A 22682-nucleotide genomic window follows, 5' to 3' on the forward strand; every position below is an offset into this window, starting at 1 on the left:
CAAGTTTTAAAAATATAATCATCCTGTTCTTTATAGTCCATATAGTTCAGAATACTTTCTCTTCTTTTTCTCCTGAATTCTTAAGTACAACAGTATGTTCCAGCAAACATTTCTTTTTGGCTTACACTATTTGTGACTCAGGATAATTTTAATAATCCTGGCCAGCATCATATCTTGTTGGGACAGCATAGAGTGTTTGGAAAGTTTCCCTCCAGTCATTAGTTTATGTGGACCTCATTGACCTCAGTGGAGTTACTCTGAATTTACACTAGTGTAACCAAGTCTGGGCCTCCTCAACTCCCATCTTACTGGAAGTGTTCAGCACCTCACAGGATTGGGTCCTAACTGAAAAGCTGCTCTAAGAGGTATTTTTATATATTACATATTAGAGATGGTTAGAAAAAATGTTTTTCTCCCATGAATAATTTCACTAAAAACAAAAAAATTGCATTTATGAGAAAAATTAAAATCTGAACTACTTTGGTGGAAAAACAAATATTTCAATTATGCCTCATGGAAGTTAAAGGTCAGGTACCACACACATTCCTCTGGTCAGACTCCCTGATGAGACTATATCTCCCACAATGTACCATGCTTTCCCCTCTCAGTGAGAGGAGGTAATACATGATGGTATTTGCATAGCTGAGATGGAGAAGGAGCCCAGCTAAGCCCAAAGAGACGAATGGGCACCTGAACTACATCTCCCATGAGGCACCAAGGTGGCATTTCAAAATTGAAGTAATTCAATTTTCAACTGAAAAACTAAAAAAAAAAAAAAAAATTGGGGGGAAGGTTGGGTTTTCACTTTTTCAATAAAATGAAATTTCACAGAAAGCAGACTCTTTTCACACACAAAAAATTGTTTTGTCAAAAACTAATTTTCCGTCACACACAGTTTTGACTGAAAACGTACACACACATTTATAGACACAATTTGATGGAATGATATATACAAAGTCCTCAACAATTAAAGGTTACAAATATTTGTAGTTTCTAAAAATGACACCACAGCTTTTAAATTAAAATCTTTAACTCAACATCCATCTTGAGACGTCACGTTTAAAAATAAATCCGTCAATGAAGATTTCACTTATATTTATGTTAGTCAGTCCAGCAGATCTCCTCAAACTGTCACACCTCACCATCACTAAATTCATCAACTGTCCAATACCAATCAAGAAAGGTTGCTAAACTTCTTGCCACTAGAGTTTCAATTCTCTATGAAACAGAAGCCTTTCTATTCAGGCGTCTAAATTTTGTGCTGAATAGGAGCCTCCTTTTTTACAGTTCTAATATCAGACATAGTAGGTTTCTCTAAGGAATAACACTACTACTGCTGATTTTATCATGCCCTTTTCTTGTGAAATATTTCACTGAAAATAATTGGAACTTAATGATGCTTCAGAGGAGTTCCTAACCGAGAAAAAGAAATAATAGGAAGGAATGTTATGTTTGAGACTACACTTTCATTTCGCAGGGTCCTTAGATGTCCGATGGGAACTGTCAGAGCCACCAATCAATTAATTTTCTAATCTCTTTATAATGAGTTTCTTTCCCCGTCACCGTTGTTTGTTTCTTTTGTAGTAAGCAGTTGATTTTGTGTGTGTTTGTTTTGGTTTCCTTCCTTTTCTACCGTCTTAAAACACAAGAGCACAGGGGGAAAGGGAAGTTAACCCTAACAGAATAAGATACTGTATGTCTGTTCTTTAATTTGTTGGAACATGATAAGCCTCAAAAAGTAGTATGCTAGGAAATTGATTTTGCCTGTACAAGATATATAAAGTGTGAAGGTCATATTGACAGTCTGCCCCGCACTGCTCTTAGACAGTACAGGATTCGTTCTACCCTCTTTCTTATCATTCTGGTCAGATCCACATATTCTGTACCATTATTCATGGATAGTTCCTACAGTATTCTACAGAATTACTTGCAAATGTATAGAATATTAAATAGCCTCAGATGTTTTTTCCTGGAGCCATAAATTTGGTATCTGAAGCATTCGTGAGAAAAGAAGCTGGAGGGGAAGGGGGAAGAGGAGGGAAGAAAACGCATAACCATGAAGAGGAAATGATCCAGCAATTGCTAAAACGGCAGCTAGATAGACATCTTGCTTCTCTTATCTGAATACTAGACTTGCCAAAAATTAAGAAATGTGGGTCTGGTTTGATGTTAGCTTTAGACTGCTTTATTGATTAACCTGTTTCAGTTCTTAAAATGAATTACACCATCTTGTCTCTCCACTGTATAATTTTATCAAAGAGCCATCAAATAATGCCAGCAGTGATGTCCTGCACTGAAGGGGAATGTATAGTAAAACACAGTTTTCCACAAATGAATTGCGGAAACCGTTATAACTGAGACCATAATAACTGGTTTGTTCTCAGTGGCAGGGGAAAGAATGTCTTCCAGAAAGCACTTTGGCAGCCAATCTGCTTGTTAATAATACTTGGAGAAACATTTGTGATTAATATAAATTGCTAATTCCACTTTTAATGCCTAAATGTGACAGAGATTAATTTATACAGTTTTGCTTGAGCTCCCACTGAGTATTTCAAAGTGGGACCGTGCACAATGTGTCATCATATTGCTGCACATTTCTGAGGAAAGCTAACACAGGTACAGTGCTATGTATGAGGAATCTTATCAATGGCAATACTTTCAAACCACACCTTCAATGATTTATCACTCTGCTTTGGCAGGAGCGGAAGGTTGACATCCAAAACTACCTACTAACTTCTCACTGATAACACGTTGGCATACGTTGCACATGAACAGGAGTCATTTAAAGTACACCTGGGGTCAGCGAGGGTGCTGCTGGTGCTTCCTCAGCAGCATCTTTTTAGTTCTGTGACTGTCATATCAGTCGAGGCATCCATAGGCAACAGTTAAATCAAGGGTGTTCTCCAAGTCAAGCAGGGGACACACATCATTGTTGGAAAAAGACAGGTGATAGTTTTTTAAAATTTGGGAGTGGGCTGGAATGTATATATTCCACAGGATGATACCATATAGCTGCCAAATAGTTGCTTAGCTTGCCAGTTAAAGTTAGAATCCAAAGGAGATCCAGTGGCCTCTAGTTTACTCCATTAGTCCCTAGCGCTGGGTAAAAAGTGGATATCACCAGTGCTCAAATAATAAATAATAATTAATACCCATGTCTCCAGAGATCAATGCAGACATCAAAGTTCAATACCTAATTGTTGCTCTACCATAAATGAACTTTAAAAATATTCTTAAATAAACATTATTGATCTTAAGTTTTAACAGAATTATTTTTTCATGCACATATTTTCCAATACGGTCCACTCTCTCAACTGTTAAAAGAAAGCAAGCAAGGAAGAACTGACAATTTTTATACCTTTTATGACTTTTCATAACTAAGAGATTTATTACATCAACATCCACCTATGTCAGGTGTTCAGGCCTCAGCCACAATTTACTGTCATCTTCCTCCTTTGAAGTTAGTTTCATTTCTCTCTAAATATACCTTTTCCATCTGCATTTTTACTTTCTCAAGTCTTAAGGAAACTGACTTGTCAGTCTGCTGCCATTTTTCTGGCTGGAATATGCTCCTATGGACTTTTGGCTAAGGCATTCCTTCCTTTTATTTTGTTAGTATTATCAGAGGAGCCTAACAAAGTTAAGCCCCCAACTCCCAGTGACTTTCAATAGGAATTGGGCACCTACCTCCTTTAGAAACTGCAGCCCCTGTCCAGATACATTATTTTTTGCCTACTCTGTGTATAGGAGATCAGGCTGGGCCCAGCCAACACATATGCATGCAAGAGAAGGAGAGGGCAGAGGAAGCTTTTCTCCCCATTGCTCCCATGTGCAGGGGCCAGGCACCCTGTGTTCAAGGAATGCAAAAAACTCCAGAGGGCTACCGTTGCTAGGCACCCCAAGAGAGATGTGGGAGAAGGGCAGGGAGCCACATCATGGTTTTACTCTCCTGTGTACTTAACTGCAAGACTGGCCAGTTGCAAAGAGAAGTAAATATGCACCCTTTCCATGATGCAGCGGTGGTCACATTCCTTCCATGCTCTCTAGGAGGCATTCTGTCTTGAGGTACAGTGTCTCCTCTAGCTCCTATTGGGGCAGTTCACCTCAATAGTACTGCCAAAACAGGACTGTGGTTATATGTCATAATCCAGCCCACTCTTTAGTAGTCCCTTTCATGCTCTACTTGCCAGTGTAAATAAAATGTTTCATAGAAAGAAAGCATATGCACCATTTTAATTCCACCCAGTGGTGGATTAGCCACTGGGTCAATGGGGCCCAGGCCCAGGCATCCTGGACAACTGTGGGGCCCTGAGCCACAAAAATGGGTGCCCTGAGCCCCGACCTGCTCTGCCCGGCACTCCTTCTGGGGAGAGGGGTCAGGCCGTGGGGGCTTGCCGCACTCCACCCGGCACTCCTGCTGGGAGCAGGGGGAGACCCCATGCCCTGACCCCATTCCCTCAGCAAGAGCACAGGGGATGGGAGTGGTGGAGGATAGGGGGGTCTGCAGGCAGAAGTGGTGGGAAGGGTCTCCCACATACTCTGGCTCAGGGCCCCACAAAAACTTAATCCATCTCTGATTCCACCAAACCTGTAGGGAGAGTAATCTTAAAACACCAGGTTAAACAAGGAGGCGGAAGGGTGGGAGCCACCACAAATGAAACAGACAAATAAAAAAAATATATGTAAAAATCCTACATGTTGACTTCCACAGGATGTGCCCCTATAAATCTGTCCAAAGTGTTGCAAGGTAAGCAGTTTCCCAACCTTTCCCCAAATAGATGGCTGGAAATATCACAATCCAGGATCGTGTATACAGGCCAGGGTAATACTTATGCTAAGCTAACTGAGTTTGGCCTAGTCTTTGCTTGTTATGAGTGTTGTCGTGTGGACTTGTTTAAATAATGCTTATAGCTATGTAGGATAAAAGTAGTGTTTTGTACTGTATTGAAGGACAGACTTGTCTATCATGATGATATTACAATGTGTTTTAAAGAATGAGAATGGTATTCCAATCATTTTTTAACCCCACTGATGCATAGAACCACATAGAATGACCATGTAACTCTTGTGTGAGTATTGTAGCCAGGTTGGTTCCAGAGAGACTAGGTGGGTGAGGTAATATTTTTTATTGGACCAGCTTCTGTTGGTGAGAGAGATAAGCTTTCAAGCCACATGCAGCTCTTCTTCAGGTCTGGGAAAGGTCTGGGAAAGGTACTCCTAGTGTCACAACACTTTCAAAAGACGAGCCCGGGAGCTTAAATTCGTAGTTCTGCAAGACATTAAAAATCATGGACTGAACAGACACACTGGATTTATGGCTTATTACAGTGGTTCTCAGCCTATTTACCATAGTGGGCCACATCCAATGCCGCAGCTGTGTGCTGACTGGGCCACAAGTTGAGAATCACTGGCTTATTACAACAATCTGTAACCCACCCTTAAGATAATCCCTTTTAAGATAATCAAAAAAAGTCTCTGTATTGGGGGAAAAAAGGAAAGTTCCTGTATGGCGTAAGGTGACATGACATGAAAGTGTGGACAGCAAAAGGTATGTAAACTGCGTATTGTGCAGGTTACTCTAGACACAATGCTTAATTATTGATTAGATGGTCATTATGCAGAAAGGTATAAATATGCTAGAGTGTAAGGTGTAGTTGAAGACTCATAGAAGAAATCCATCATAACCCTAGGAGAAGGTAATTGATCGATACCTTTTTTGTATAGCTGTCGTTCACTGCTTTTATAGTAATTGTAAAACACAAGACTACACTTTTGGTTCAAATAAAGGTTTGAATTAATAAACCTGAGTGTTTCGGCCTCAACTATGTGGTAATCCTCATCCAGCAGCATTTTATACTCAACTGCTACAATTAAATTTCCAGTGCTCTTTTAATTGATCAGCATACTGCCATTTTGATTATCCTTCACATAATCAAGATCAAGGTACTCCCAGCAGATCAGCAACAACAAAGGCATTTACATTACCTACCACCAGTAGCCATGGAGGCCTAGTTAACTGTGTGAATGAAGGTCAGACTCTGTAGTAGGTATGCTGCAATTTTCGATAGCATTTCAAGCCATTCCTAATTCCCTAAAGAGGGACTGATGTCTAGCTGGCAACACTACTTCATACTTAGCATTAATGATCTACAATGCAAAGAAAGCCCTACAAATCTTTAGGGGTACGCAAAGCTCCTTGGGCAATAAACTGGAAGTTTTGAGGGTGGCTTACATCACACCTTCGCAAAGAGAGAAAAGTGTGAGACTGCCTGCAGGCTTGAAGATATTGTTCAGTACGCAAGCAGTCTTTCTACAAAATTTTGAATAATTCTGGCTCTAAAAGGTCTAATTTGGGGTGATTTATTTTGCCCCATAAAGAACTTGAGAGATAATATAAACCTGCCATGCGACTGTATGACACCCTTTTAAGCCAAGAATTACATGAGACACAAGGTGAGTGAGATAATATCTTTTATTGGACCCACTTCCGTTGGTGAGAGAGACAAGCTCTTTTTCAGCGCTGGGTAAGGTACTGCCAGCATCACAGCAAAATGCAAGGTGGAACAGATGGTTTAGCATAAGTACTTAGCACATATTGTAAGGGACCATTCAAGGCAGAGTGGCCCATTAACACCTCTGCAGTCAACCACAAAAAGAGGGGGTTCCTGGGTTACAGATTGATGTAGTAAGTCAGTAGTTCTCAACCTGCGGCCCAGTCAGCACACAGCTGCGGCCCATGTGACATCCTCAGGGCAATATAGGTGGCGTTGGATGTGGCCCACTATGGTAAATAGGCTGAGAACCACTGTAATAAGCCATAAATCCAGTGTGTCTGTTCAGTCCATGATTTTTAATGTCTTGCAGAACTACGAATTTAAGCTCCCAGGCTCGTCTTTCGAAAGTGTTGTGACACTAGGAGTACCTTCCCCAGACCTGAAGAAGAGCTGTTTGTGGCTCGAAAGTTTGTCTCTCTCACCAACAGAAGCTGGTCCAATAAAAGATATTACCTCACCCATCTAGTCTCTCTGGGACCAACCTTGCCACAATACTCATACAAGAGTTACATGGTCATTCTATGCAGTTCTATGCATTAATGGGAAAAAATGCCTGGAATATCATTCTCATTCATTAAAGCACATTGTAATATCATCATGATAGACAAGTTTGGCTCAGTTTAAGCCACTCGTCTCTTCAAATCAAAGAAATCTATATGTTCATATTTTTTAAAAAGGCGAGCAGCCAATTGTTCAGAACACAGAAATGTCTGTTTATTGTTTGGAGGTTATTTTGTTTTGGTCCTTCAGTTGTAGCTGGCTCAATAAGTTAGTCTGAGGAACTACGAGACTAACATGCTGATGACATGGAGGCAATGGAATATAAACACTGTTATTCCAAACATCACCGGTGTGTTATTTCCATTTCTCCTGGCATCTTTTCCATGTTACAAAATACAAACATGCAATACAGAAGCTCATTAAACTGGTTTCAGTTAGCTCAGAAATCAAATTACTACAGCGATACAGGTTTATAAATCACAGCTTCTTTGAGGTAATAATAAATAATACTCTCCGCTTTTACGATTCCTTTCATCCAAGGACTGTAAGTGTTTTACATACTTTATTAATCTCCTTACATCTCTGAGGAGTAAGTAAGAGACAAAATATCACTACAAAATAACTTTACCGATGACTGAAATGCAGCCACCTCTGAAGTGAAAAGAGGTAGCTGTTTAACATCACACAGCAGCACCAAAACCTTTTTACGCCAGGAAGTGATAAAATCAAAATAAAACTGCAGGAAGAATTTAGGTAGACAATATAATCACTCAAGTGCTGAACTGGTCAGAACACCAATGTGTCACTACACCTCCATAATCTTAATTGAAATATTGTTATGATTGTAGTATAACAAAGATTTAGTTTATGCAGGATGGGTCATGTGAGGTATCATTGGAAAGGTTATGATTTACTGAATATGATTATCCTATTTGTAGACATGTATCCTTTTTGTATCTAAATGTAGGAATATTGACTATACATCTGTACTACAAAAGTGTTTGCACCTGGGGAACACCCACCAGACAGAATGCAATCAGTCTGGCTGGCTAGCTGGGAACACATCAATGGACCTTAGGGAGAATAATAAGTTTTTGAAAATGCTAATCTCCCACCTTCCTAAGAAGCTTTCCTGGGATGCTACAAACCATCTCTGACTCCTAATACAGGACTCCATGATAGAACTCCCCTCTATTCGGCACTGGTGAGGCCACATCTGGAGTATTGAAAGGATTTGGACAAATTAGAGAAAGTCCAGTGGAGGGCAACAAAAATGATTAGGGTGCTGGGGCACATGACTTACGAGGAGGGGCTGAGGGAACTGGGCTTGTTTAGTCTGCAGAAGAGAAGAGTGAGGGGGGTTTGATAGCAGCCTTCAACTACCTGAAGGGGGTTCCAAAGAGGATGGAGCTCAGCTGTTCTCAGTGGTGGCGGATGACAGAACAAGGAACAACAGTCTCAAGTTGCAGTGGGGGAGGTCTAGGTTGGATATTAGGAAACACTATTTCACTAGAAAGGTGGTGAAGCACTGGAATGGGTTACCTAGGGAGGTGGTGGAATCTCTGTCCTTAGAGGTTTTTAATGCCCGGCTTGACAAAGCCCTGGCTGGGATGATTTAGTGTGTGTTGGTCCGGCTTTGAGCAGGTGGTTGGACTAGATGACCTCCTGAGGTCTCTTCCAACCCTAATCTTCTATGATTCTATTCTTCCACTGGGGCAGGGGGGAGCCACTGTGGAAACCAAAGGATTCCCGCCATATGTAAAACCTAATTAAGGCAGGGGAGTGACATAATCAGTGTTGGTTCTTCACTGAATCCCCGCCCAGGATGACTGCTGTGAACATCTGAAACAAAGAAACAAAGACAAAAGGGGTGGGGATGGAGGAAGGACTGAGCCCAGGCTGGGAAGGTATCTGACCTGTGAAAGAAATATCTGGAATTTTAAGCTGCAAGCAAGGGCAGCTTGCCTTCAAGAACCTCTGCAATCTGCCTAAAACAACATTTAGGGTGAGAAATTACTACTTGTAACCAGTTTATTTAGTATTTTAAGCTTATACTGTGTTTTTGCTTTATTTGCTGGGTAATCTGCTTTGATCAGTTTGATATCCTTTATAAGCACTTAAAATATATCTTTTGTAGTTAATAAACTTGTTTTTGTTTTCTCTAAAACCAGTCCATGGAATTCATAACTGGGAGGAAGGGCAAAAAGCTGTGCATTTCTTCTTCCACATTGGGGAGGGGTTGAATTTCAATCAGCTTACACTGTACAGATCTCTGTGCAGCACAAGATGGTATAATTTTGGGTTTACACTCCAGAGGGAGTATGCACTTGAGTGCTGGGCAATTCTCTAACTGAAGCCTTCCCATGCAGTACTGATTTCAGTATCTGTGTCTTTCTGCAGCTGGGTATGTCCCTACCCGTGTGTACGTTGGAGGAGGCTTGAGGGCCTGGCTCAGCAGGACAGTGTAAGGGAGCCCAGGCTGGTGGAACAGGCAGACTCAGTGATATCCCAGTATATCCTATGGGATTGTTAATTACCATAAATATTAAGAACCTCAGTTTTACATATCTAATGACATTACCCTTCAGAACTATAGTGCTCCCTAACTCTACGTTGAGACATTGGCTCGGTATTTTCACTCAGGCAAGAATGTCACCTATTGAATCACCAAGCACCTAAATGCTCCTTGGAGATCTTTTATCCAAGTACTAATCAGTCCATCCCTTGTTAAGTCATGGGATTTGATGGAATCACAGATATAACAAAATTCAACATGTGCTTTTTTCCCCTTTTGAGACAGGTTGGCTTTCTTCCAACATTAGATGAAAAGAAAGAAAAAAGCTCCCCCATGCTCTCTTTTAATGTCCAGTATCAATGGAGCATATAACAGTGAAACGCAACATAATTCATTCATCCTCCTACAGGGGTCAAGACCTTCTACAATATGCTCATGAAACAATTTTCAAAGTTGCCGATGTGTTGTGTATTCTCTCCCCCTTAAGTGTCTTAATAGCACTTGAATTTTTGAAGCATATGAATGCACATCATCTTCTTTCAACTTATCTGAAACACATTCTCTTTGAAAAATTCAAACAATAGGGACCAATACGTCTGTGGGTTCTCTCTTAATTTTCTTATATGGATTTCTCCTGAGTACCAAATTATTCAACAGCTTTTAACGCTCCCTTTGAGGATTTTAAGAACACTGCCAACGTCAAAATCTGTTAGTCTCTGGTGACTGTTCCAGCTTGATTTTTTTTTTAAAACAGACCCAGCACTTAATTCTTCTGATGCTTTCTAATAGCCACTAGTCTTTTAATCTACACACCAAGCTAAGCATGAATTCCCTTTTAAAGGTCACCTTGCTCGTCTGTCTAACATTATCACACCAAAATAAAAAAAATGTATTTTTTAACGTACACATTTATCAAACCCTTCCAACTGCTTTGATTTCACACAGAACATCTCAAGTGATTTGGGTGATCCAGCTATCAAAGACAAGACTCCTACTCGTGTGGCATGTCTGAGCCCACTGCTGTCAAAGTAGCATCAGTGTTTATGCTGATCAGATCTTGATTGAAAGGTTAATAGGGTGCCTAGTAATAAACAATTGTTTCTTCAAAAGAAAAGTACTATTAACACATTTAAAATGTTTTAAATTCCCTCGGTATTCCTTCCTAATGTTCTTTAGTTAACCTTAATTTCTTAGCATTTGGAATACATTCATAATTCTCAAAAAGATGCCTGGGGAGAAATCTTCTGACCTGACAGCTTTAAAAAGCAATTTAAAAACTCAAACAAGTGTAGTCTTCCTGGCTTAACTGTAGGACCTTTAAAATGAAGGAAATAAAGCCAACACCTTTTATTACAAAACTCTCACTGAACCCCCAGACTAGCCTTCATTTTCAAAGTGAAATAGCTGCTTTTTCAGGCTATAAATTTTCAACCAGAATTTTACCAGATTTTAATGACTAATGAGCTCAGAAAAGAAACTACAGAAAAAAGTCATTTTAGATCTGTACAATGCACAGAATTTACTGGTATTCATATAGAAAGGTTAACAGTTTTTGTATAATACCCTCTCGTGACCGTTGTATTTTCTCATCAGTGGAGAAAGAAAGACAGACCATCCTCATGTATGGACACTGTTGGAGGCATAAATATCAATGTGATTCGCTAGGGAGTACTGCTGTAAAACATTACAAACTAGCATCTCAAGAAAGGATGAGTACCTACAGAGATCACAATGAAACTAAATGTCCTTTCAATTAATTTCTTACACATCACACTTCAAGACAAGGGAAACAATAGGTACCGAAAATTTTTTTTAATTAACCAACATTATCAGTGTCCTGCTGGATTTTGCGAGTGCCTGTGTTTTCCAAGGTTTGGGTGCTGCTATTTCAGACAGGTGGGTTCTGAATATCAAGACTCTTAAAAAGAGAAAGACAATCAAGAAAATCTGAATACACCCCACATAGGTATGCACATATCTCCATGGGTAGACCTTCACTTAGCCATATTTTATCCTTCTTTCTGCTGTGTAAGCACCACTCTTCACAAGTGGAAAAGCCAGCCCTGATGGAGTGAATCCAGATTCCATTGGGAGTAACAACCCCTTCAATCTTCTGCCTGCTCTGACATAAGTCTTTAGCCATTTGGCAAGGATGACAAGGCCATAAACTTAATGCTTCTTCATGGGGACTTCAAAAGGAAAGCCACTGGTGTGGAAGATTTGTTACTTAACAAAATAAAAAGGAATGGCTCTGTCGACATTAAGATAATGTTAAAAAGTCTTTATAATATGGAAGAGTTATAACAAACACTGGTGAAATTAATTGAGAAGTAGTGCCAGAAGACTGCAAAGTATCAGTTTTACTCATGAAAAGCCACACAGAAATTGTTGAATGATAGAGTAGCCAATTTTTAACAAGGCGATAGCTCCACAACAGTTTAATGGAGAAATAGAGCCTAGTCGTTCAAATGGAGGTTTATATTTTTTTACAATAATGTTAAGGCTTCAGAGAAGAATTAATCAGTATTTTACCTGATTTCTAATGTTGGTCGTATCTGTGAACATCAAGGGCCCAATTCTCATTTACACTTAAGCTATTTTACACCATTCTGGAAGTGAAAAAGGACCTTAAAGTGGATGCAAATGTAATTTATACCCACTACCAGGCACTTTGCATTGCCAGAGTGATGTAAAGTGGCCTTAGCATAAATGAGAATTGGGTCCCAAGAGACCTAACTTTATAAGAATGAGAGATTATAGAGAAACCATGTTTTCTAAGGGCACTAAATATGAAAAAATGTACTCCACCGATATTATTAGTTAGCTATTGCTGTGCCACTACTGCAAGAATTTGAGAATATCTATCAACTGATTTCCTTTAAAAGGCCTCATTATCTCTGCATTATGAAAAGATAGTGGTCTAATCTACAGGAAGCCTGGGATGACTTCCAATATTTTCCAAGGTGCAACAGAGCAGTCACGCTAGCTTCTCTTTAGTATCTCACTTTCCAACAGGAGCTTGCTCATACAATTCAAGCTGGGAGCTAGAGCAATTCTGGGCTGATATTGCCACACAGTGCTTCACAGACAGCAGATTTAAATGTAGTGATATCAATAGCTGTCCTGATGACTTTCAAACTAGCTCTGGAATCCTGGGATGTATCAGGGCAAAGAGGATAACTCTGATTTGACCTGTCTTGATTGTTTTTACTAACTTGATTTCCTGGATTGAAAGGACAGTGTGTTCTCATGGAGTGCCACATCTTTTAATTATTTAGTTGTAAATATTCTCCAAATAATCTCTGAAAGGACAAGATTGCAGTCCCTAATCCTCCCTTCTTGTCCCCTCATCACACAAATCAACCCTGTTGCAGAGCAAGAGGAGGTCCCTCCCTACAATCAAATAATCCTATTTCATTAAATTCTGTGCCTTATTATACAGAACATTTGCCCAGATACACTTTTAGTCTGTGCAGTGCATCTGTGAAAGTAGGGAGCTCTATGATCCTTCTAATATAACTCTTAAAATTAATATACAATAGAATAGACTCAGAGACCCAACTAATATGCTGTAGGTTATATGGTTTCCCAGTAAATTTATCTAGCATAGCTTTACAGGCCAATATACCACCTAGCCTCTCCACCCCTTATAAGGATCAAAAAACTCCTGCAATAGCTAAAACAATCCTAAGGGATAATGGCCACATTGGCAATTTGTGAAGCTTTGCCAGGTTCTTAGTCATGGAAAATTATTTTGCTCTTTGTGACTTACCTTTCCATGAGAACGGGGCAATGCCCTTCTTGTTCTATTTGTTGGTCTGTGTTTGGACATACCGAGCTCTGGTACCAAGCAGATCAGACTGTTAGACTCTCCTGGACATTTCTAATGCCAACCTCATTCAGAGATTTGAGGATGCTTCTCGCCATGAAGGATAAATCTTTTCTGATTTTGTATTTGTGACACTTAGGCACTGAATTCTTGGCATGGTAGCCTCAAGGTCTAATTCAGTATTTGCATACTCTACAGCCTTCACTGGGGTTACACCCACTTACACTAGGACTGAATTTAGGAATCTATCTTCCTGTTACATCTTTCACAACAATAATACCTTGAATGTCACTACCACGTAGTGCTGTTTTTGGTCCCTCCTGCATCCCACAGAAAACATATTAATTGCTAACATTTTCTAAAAAGTCTAATTGATTTAGGAGCCTAGGTACCATTTTCAAGACACTTGGGCACCCTAATCCCACTAACTTTCAATGCGACTTTAGACTTCTAAGTGCCTAAGTAATTTTTGACAATGGGGATAAGGAGTTTTTGAAAATTTTGCCCTACAAACCTTCACAGAGATATGGTTGTATTAATCTCCTTTACCTTAGGACAGTAAATAGACTGGCAATCCAAGGAGGTATGTACAAGCCAGTTGGAATCAAGCTATTAATATCATGCCAGGTAACTGTTTTTACCTGAGTAGGAATACCCATCAGTACAAACTAGTAGTAACAAGCTCAGAAAGATACCTAAATTAATAGTTATTAAGGACAGAAGGGACCATTAGATCATTTAGTAGGACCTCCTGCATAAAACAGGTAATAGAATTTCAACTAGTTACTCCTGTAATGAGCCCAGTAACTTGTGTTTGATTAAAGCATATCTTTCAGGAAGTCATCCAGTCTTGAGCTGAAGGCTTCAAAAGATGAAAAAGCCACCACTTCCCTTTGTAATTTGTTCTAATGGTTAAATTAACTTCAGTGTTAAAATGTATGCCTTATTTCTGATTTGAATTTGTCTGGTTTTAACATCCAGGCCTTTCTCCTCTAAGTTAAAGACCCCTTTAATACCTGGTATTTTCTCCCCATGAAGGTACTTATAAGCTATAATCAAGTCACTTCCCAGGCTACTTTTTCATAACTAACCAAATTGAGCTCCTTATCCAGCCATCAAACCATTTCTGTGATTCTTTTGTGCACCTTCTCCAATTTTTCAATATCTTTTAAAAAATTGAAGGCACCAGAACTTGATGCAGTATTCCAGTATAGGTCCTGCCAATGATGTTTAAAGATTTAAAATAACCACCCTTCTCCTACTCACTTAGGGTGACCAGACAGCACATGTGAAAAATCAGGACAGGAGATGGGAGGTAATAGGAGCCTATATAAGAAAAAAACCCAAAAAACGAGAATGTCCCTATAAAATCAGGACATCTGGTCACCCTATAACTCACTGCTCCCCTGTTTCTGTATCCTAGGATCACATTAGAAATTCTTGCCACAGGATCACAGGGACCAGTTGTGGTGGTGTTCGTCCACTATGGCTTCTAAATCCTTTTAAGAATCATTGCTTCAGAGTCACAGACCCCCATTCCATGCGTGCTGCCTGCATTCCTTATTCCTAGATGTAAGATCTTCCATTTGGCTGTGCTGAAATGCATTTCACTTGAATGGGCCAGTTTGCTGAGCAATCCACATCATTCCATATGACTTTCCAGACCGTCTCATTATTTGCCACTAAGCCAATCTTTGTGTCATCTGTAAATTTTATAGACTTATAGACTTTAAGGTCAGAAGAGACCATTATGATCATCTAGTCTGACCTCCTGCACAACACAGGCCACAGAATCTCACCCACTCACTCTTGTAACAAACCCCTAACCTATGTCTGAGTTACTGAAGTCCTCAAATCGTGGTTTAAAGACCTCAAGTTGCAGAGAATCCTCCAGCAAGTGACCCGTGCCCCACATTGCAGAGGAAGGCGAAAAACCTCCAGGGCCTCTGCCAATCTGCCCTGGAGGAAAATTCCTTCCCGACCCCAAATATGGCGATCAGTTAAACCCTAAGCATGTGGGCAAGACTCACCAGCCAGCACCCAGGCAAGAATTCTCTGTAGTAACTCAGATCCCACCCCATCTAACATCCCATCACAGACCATTGGGCATATTTACCTGCTAATAATCAAAGATCAGGAGCGATTTTATAGTTACTTCCACCTCACTAATAAAAAATATTGAAATATATTCAAGACAAATCTGCATTCTGAACTATACAAAACCCTAAATGTTAAGGTCACTTTAAAACTTCCCTCTTCCTTATGTTGTTTTTTTCCCCTTTCTGCTATTAGACTGCAAGCTCTCTCTGTTTCCCTCCTGAAAGAAGTTACGCAAAACATAACAATTCCATGAAACGTTCAAGCTCTTTGGGGACACCTCACTCATTGGGTATGTTCCATCTTCTTCTGTTTGCTTTTGCTTCAGGAGTAACAATAATAATAAAGTATCAGAGGGGTAGCCGTGTTAGTCTGGATCTGTAAAAAGCGACAGAGTCCTGTGGCACCTTCTAGACTAACAGACGTATTGGAGCATAAGCTTTCGTGGGTGAATATCCACTTCATCAGATGTCTCTAGACTGATACTTGCCTGCATATTTATACCTGCCTCTGGAAATTTCCACTATATGCATTTGACGAAGTGGATATTCACCCACGAAAGTTTATGCTCCAATATGTCTGTTAGTCTAGAAGGTGCCACAGGACTCTTTGTCAAATAATAATAAAGGTCCACATCACATGATCTTTACTTGGTTTTTAGTCAGGCTAACACACTCTACCCTCCACAGATGGTAGTCTGAAGAAGGACTGAGCCCCATAATTTGATCCATTATATTTTCCACTAAAATTACCCTAATAAACGCTGCTGTAAGTAGTTAGGTTTTCGGAACTAAACTCCAGTTAATAAACTTTTCCCTTTCCAAAAGTAAACCCACTTAACTGGTATTTTTCTGGTATGCGGGTTTATATTATTGAAGTCATCTCAAATGCAAATAGAGATGATCGGATACAAAACATGTCATCTAAGATTTCTAGATGGGGGAAATAAAGAACAAGGAGATCTGATTCCATGCTACTGATACATGTTGGGTGCCAAATGCCAATGAGGACATGGAGCAATAAAGGGAAGCGATATTTCATAAAAAGGATAGTTCAGGTAGAAAGAAAATGATTGTTTTATGGTTATTACATTTCCTGAGACTGGTGGAAGTAGGAGGGACAAAATTTGTCCTTAAAGCATAAGGCAGGAAGATTGATAATGGCTCTTATTTAAAAACCTTTGCAAATAAATACTAGGGAATGTGAAATTTAGCCTAACACTACACCACCCCAGGCAACAGCTCAATTTCCCCTTTCTTTCCAGACTATCTAGTCACCGGACAATTTGGATCCAGTTTCACAGAATACACCAAGCTGAAAGCTACTAGCTTTCTGTCCTTGGACAACATGTTTATTAAGGTCAAAATTTTTGGATCTGATGAGTAGATGAAATATCCCCCTGCAGAGCAATGAACATATTAACTATTCAGACAATAAGGTAAAAATGCTTGTTTCTGTGGACTGCACTGGAGGGCATGCTGATAACTTCACGGAAGGAACAAGGAACTGTTTTACCATCTTGTTCATTCAGCAGAAATTTGAAGAAAAAAATATCATGATGGAAAACTGTTCCTTCAGAATCTTCACATTTAATTGTTACCACAGTATATAATGCTTCTCTGAGATCACTGTATTAGCTACTCTGTGCTACTGCCCACAATGATGAAAGAATGAAGAGGAAGAAATATTCCAACTATAGCAAAGGAGAGAGAATGCTTTTGTGTCTCTGAAACATGGCTGAAAATCTAATTTCACTGAATACCATTGGTAAATGGACATCTCCTAGCTGCTAATTTTGTGCTATTTTACCTTTCATTAAAAAAGTAATTCCAGCTAAACTCAGTTGAACAGCATAAAACTCTTGATATTTTAAAGCTCTTTGAAACAATTACTTTGATGGGAACCCTTGACAGTTAAATGACTCAGTTAAATGAATGTTATAGAAGACACAATGATTTTTAGTGAAATATTGAATTTAACCACAAATGAGGAAAACCAGTCATAAGCACCGTGGGTGCATTTGAATAATAATGTCTTGCTTATAAAGCACAATGGATTTTGTATTTTCTGATAATCAAGCTATTAGCTAGTTAGACCAAGTTGAGATTTCTCAACATTCTTGTTTGGTTTTCACTTTTATTACTGTTTTTTTAATTTAGAAAGCAAATAAGGAGGTTTGAACAATTTGTGTGGTATGGTACTTGTACAGCATTTTATTGCAAAGCAATCACATGATGCAAATTAGAATTCCTTCCTCATCTTATATATCCCTGCTTGTTTTCTCAACAGGATTTTTAAGAAGCAAAAATTTACCCAAAAGACAAAGCTGATGCTTACACGGGGCCTGATTTTGTAATCTTTAGTGACAGAAAACTCCTTCGGAAGTTAATGGGCGGTTTTCATGAGTAAAATGATTCAAACAATGTGTATTATATATTCTACAACATTCTCCACATAGCTACAATTCCCTTTTTTATTCACTTACAAGATGTGAAATGGCATCAGGCTTTACATGTTTTCTCGTGACTATCTCAGGGAATCAGTACTGAAATGATAAAACTGTTAGGTTTTTTTTTTATTGCACTACAGCATGAGAGAGAGAACAAGGTAGTATTCTTGTGATGCTAAAATCCCTCTTATTATAAAACTTTATTTGATGGGGAGGAAAGGAAGCTGAAAACAATTCACTACGAGTACACTTCCCTGTAGGTTTAAAAAGGAAAATGCTGAAGAAATGAGGCTGAAAAATAGGAATGCTATGTATTCAGTTTCTCTGGTGAAATGAGGTGGAATGACTATTTCACAGTAGAAAGGCCATCTACAGACATGAAGGCAATATTTATTAAGAGCTACAGCCCTGTTTAAAGCTTTTAATTCCCTTGTCTGACACTGAAAGCATGGGAAAATATTGCAGTTGTAATACTGGAAGCTTGTTAGGAAACGGGAAACTTCAGGTACATAACCAGTTGATGAAATGAAATCTTTGTTGAAGTATTAGCCAAACAAGACAACTGAAGGAGTGACAGCTATCCAGATTGGTTATGAGATCATGAAATCCCAGTTAGCTCAACTTTCCAGTTTTAGCCTCCTGATATTTTTATTCCTTTATCCCCAGCAGTTATCTTGCCTCTCCTCTAGGTTTCCTCGCTTCCTCATCTCTCTCATGCTTAAAGCAGTATTAGTGCAGGTCTCCTTGGAACACTGCTTGCAGCACACAGCATTCACCATCACTTTTTACTGATGCAGGTGTTCATTCATGCTAATTTCCTTGGAACCTGCTTCCACTGCATTCCATATCCCCCACAATTAAAGAAATAGCTGCTCTGAATAAAGTTCTCTTTGGCTTGATGCAAGAAGTATTCACCCTGAGACATTATTTCAGTTACAAAAATAAGAACAGTTAGGGACTTATGCATACAAAGTTAATTATTTTCCCCTGACAATTTTTATTATGTTTGAAAAACTATACTAATATCTCTAGCTTTAAATGTCAGCAAAAGTTCATTGAACAGGCTGACATGCTATTTCATGTGGGGGAAAAGAAACTGCTTTTAATCTAATTTTTACTCTAGATTCCCAGCTAATGAATCTGGGGATCCTGAAGTCTGCATTTACTAAGAGACATCTGCCGCACATATAGGCTGGTCCTTTGCAGCTCCATAAAACATAGGTGAAAAAGTTAGCCTGTTTTCTTACATCTGTTGTGCAACAATGACAAATCTCCATATACTCACAGATGTAGAAATATTCCCGGCCTGGCCTGAACTCAAATCCTAGTGAGAAGGGAGTGAAGAGCTGGAATTTTTCTGAGAACTTCAATGGTCCATTCGGGGAATGAGGCCGATTACATTCCCACCTCTTGAATCCTTTGGAGGTGTGATCGCAGGAGCTATAGCCATCGAAGTTCACCATGTAAAGAACATAGCGTTCAGTCTTATCTTCTGGCACCGAATCCTCATAGTGAGGGCAGAACACATCCAAATAATCATTAATGCAGACATCAATGTGGTAGTCACCCCTTTGGAATCTAAAATTAAATGAAACATGAAGACAAAAGATAGAGTTAACTCAGGATACTTAGCTACAGATTTCTCTTTCTAGGATGATAATGTCATTACTTCCACTTCATTTCAGTTCAGCCACATCATTCACTTTTCAAAATAATCCTGGCCAAATTCACTCCTGGTGTAAATGGATGCTACTCTGTTGACATCAGCAGAGTAGCACCTGCTTATGCAGTACCATGATCATTCACACTTTTCTTCCTTCACTCTGTAGAATTATCTTCTTGCTAATGTACATTAAGTTAAAGTGTATTTTCTCCTGTGGTTTTCTGAAGTTTTTTTTTAATTTAAAATTAAGTGAAAAGAGGAAAAGAAAGAGACAATGCAGTAGGTTCACCAAATCAGTCTCACTATACACATCAACACAGACACAGACGCACACAAAATCACCAATCCCCACCAAATCCAGCAGTAATCACTTCTGTGCTACAAGCTGATTTGGCAAAAGTACTTAAATTGACTACAACAGCACAATTACGTTTACTCTTTCTTCATTACTGGCAACACTTTGTCAAGATGGAAGAAAAGCCTGGATTGCTTTTTAAAGATATTTGAAAAGCAGTGTAACTCCGCTGCCAAAGTACACAGAGGAGATATTGCTATGTTCAGATAAAAGGATTCTGGGATATGAATCATCAGCACTCAGCCTAACCTGACAGTTCTGAATGAGAGCCAGATGAGAAACGTAGTGCAAGGCAGTGGCCCAGATGCACTCCTTTATATTATTATTACTAAAAATTCTTTGGACATTCAAAGGAGGAGGTTTAGCATAATGCCCGGCATGATTTGTGGAAGAAACTATGAGAAGAAATTCAACACCTCCACGTGAGCCCACCCTGATACATTTAAAGATTCCACAAACCAGCATCTGTAAGTCTGTCAATGGATGTGAACTTCCCCTAGGGCAACTAGTGCAACCAAACACTGACCTATTCCACTTCAGACTGACTGCTCATCACTACTTGTGGCTTCTTCCTTTGACTGCTACAGTTGTCAAGTGCACCACAGAATGATAAAGGGATAATGACAGGTTTAACTAGAATACTTCTTTTCAGCTGAAGGGCATATTTTAAATACCTGATGAGCTTGAAATCTGCCACCTGGGTCCTTCTACCTAATTTCAGAGAAAAGCAATGATCTGCTGGTCCTCCAAGGAAATATTCAGAGCAAACTATACTTTGTCATATCCCTACAATAATTTTGCTTCAATTCCATAGATTTTTACAGGAAAAAGCCTGAAATAGCTGCATACTTCTAGCCAACACACAGCCTCATGGTTTCCTCCTGTAATACGGAAAAGTCTTTTTGAACTACAGTCATTTCAAACAAAATCTCAATTATCTAAATCATTAGTTGTACCCTAGAGGTTATGAACAGAGATATCTTGTGAGTTATGTATACAGAAGTCCAATTTTCCCAACAATCTCCTTATTTATTTTTTTCTAAAATTCTATTTTTTAATGAAAAAAGAAGAGTAAGAATGTGCCCTACCTGGCTTTAACCATTGTACATGTGTAACGCTGACTGGCTATGAGTTAAGGCTGTAGAGCACACTCATTTAATTCTCTCTCTAAGTGGTCTCGGTGCCACTAAATTGGACAGAACACCACACCCAGAAAGTATGAGAGTTACATACTTCCCCTAGCTGAGGAAGCGTGTCCCGAGCTTCAGTGTCTTCCCAGTTGAAATCCCGGACGAGCCCCCCCTTGTAACACCGACAGACCCCGGGTGGGATTGAACCGTGGATCTCTGTATCTTAGTGCATGAGCCTCTGCCGCATGAGCTAAAAGCTGTTAGCTAAGGCTGTAGAGCAGACTCATTTTATCTCTCTAAGTGGTCTCAGTGCCACTAGATGGGACAAGTATCAGAGGGGTAGCCGTGTTAGATGGGACAGAACACCACACCCAGGAGGTGTGTGGGTTACACATGCAGACACTGCAAACACGCAGATACTGTAAACTTTCCTGCACTGTTATTCACCAGGTTCCTTGGTACTAGACCTTTCCCAAATAGAGAGGGACAATTATGGTTTAGGGATGGGAGCTTAAGAACCAAGGCTATGGTACATGGGTATGATATAAATAAAGAGATAGATTAATAAAAATCTGTAATCTAAACTTCATCTCTACTAGGAATGAAAGACCTGCTCCATCTAATATTTTAAATGTTGAAATTGTCTAATCCCTTTCTAGTGGTGTTCTTCCATTTTATTCCTTTGAACAAAAAACCCCCCATGACCTAACTTTTCTCCTTGATCATCACATTTTAACAGAGATGACCTCAGTGCTTAATTTGTAATGAAAGAGGTGCTGGGGCTTCAGTTGGGTGGCCAAAGAGGGGTGGCTGCTAGTCGGGTGTCCAGCTCAGAAGGCAGGGCAGCCACCAGCAGCAGTGCAGAAAGGTGGCATGGTATGGTGTATTGTCACCCTTACTTTTGTGCTGCTGTGAGTGGCAGTGCTGCCTTCAGAGCTGGGTGGCTGGAGAGCAGTGGTTGCTGGCCGGGAGCCCAGGGCCATGAACTGCCAAGCCTAAAGGAGTCCAGGCTCAGCCCCAGCAGAAATTAAGCACTGGCTGAACTTCCTTCTGCCTCTACAAGTCATGGACCATATGGTCTTCTTCAAGCTCTTCAGTTTACTCCCATGTCACTAATATGGACATCTGGAAATGGAAAGCCTTGAAGGAAACACTAACTGCAAAGCAGATTTGCAGCTGAAGTGCACAGCTAAGTCATGTTTTTCCTCTTGGTTTTTTATTCATCACTTTTCCCTACAGTGTCTGTACTTTCATTCCATAATCATTTGCTATCGCCAAAAAGCATTCACATTTAAATGTCTGAAAAAGGAAGATGATGGCACATATTTAAAGTGGTGTAAATTGGTCTTTAGCTGATATTGCTGGCACAGCAGTGAACCTGCTTCAGGGAAAACATACACCAGATATTTTATCAAGCAACTGAGTGAAGTCTCTTCCCTCCATAAATATAGTAACAGCAATACTGAAAGGAGACAGAATGGATATTAGAGAGGAAGGAAGCAGACAGGACGTTTATTCCCTCTCCCGTAATGTCCAGTAACCAAGCTAATATGAGTCCAAGCTAAGTGGAACAGAGGCTCACTGGATTT

The 22682-nt window shown here is 39.7% G+C and overlaps 1 protein-coding gene across 1 annotated transcript in view; it reads right to left on the minus strand.

Moving 5' to 3' along the window:
- The window catches only part of EFNA5 (ephrin A5), a 267244-nt gene that overhangs the window by 29171 nt on the left and 215391 nt on the right, over positions 1–22682 (minus strand). Inside the window, exon 3 of the mRNA XM_045022104.1 lies at positions 19231–19523. Coding sequence (XP_044878039.1) covers positions 19231–19523 — 293 coding nt within the window. The remainder of the gene's footprint in view (positions 1–19230; positions 19524–22682) is intronic.

The sequence above is a fragment of the Mauremys mutica genome, chromosome 6, assembly GCF_020497125.1.
Source record: "Mauremys mutica isolate MM-2020 ecotype Southern chromosome 6, ASM2049712v1, whole genome shotgun sequence".
Lineage (NCBI taxonomy): Eukaryota > Metazoa > Chordata > Testudines > Geoemydidae > Mauremys > Mauremys mutica.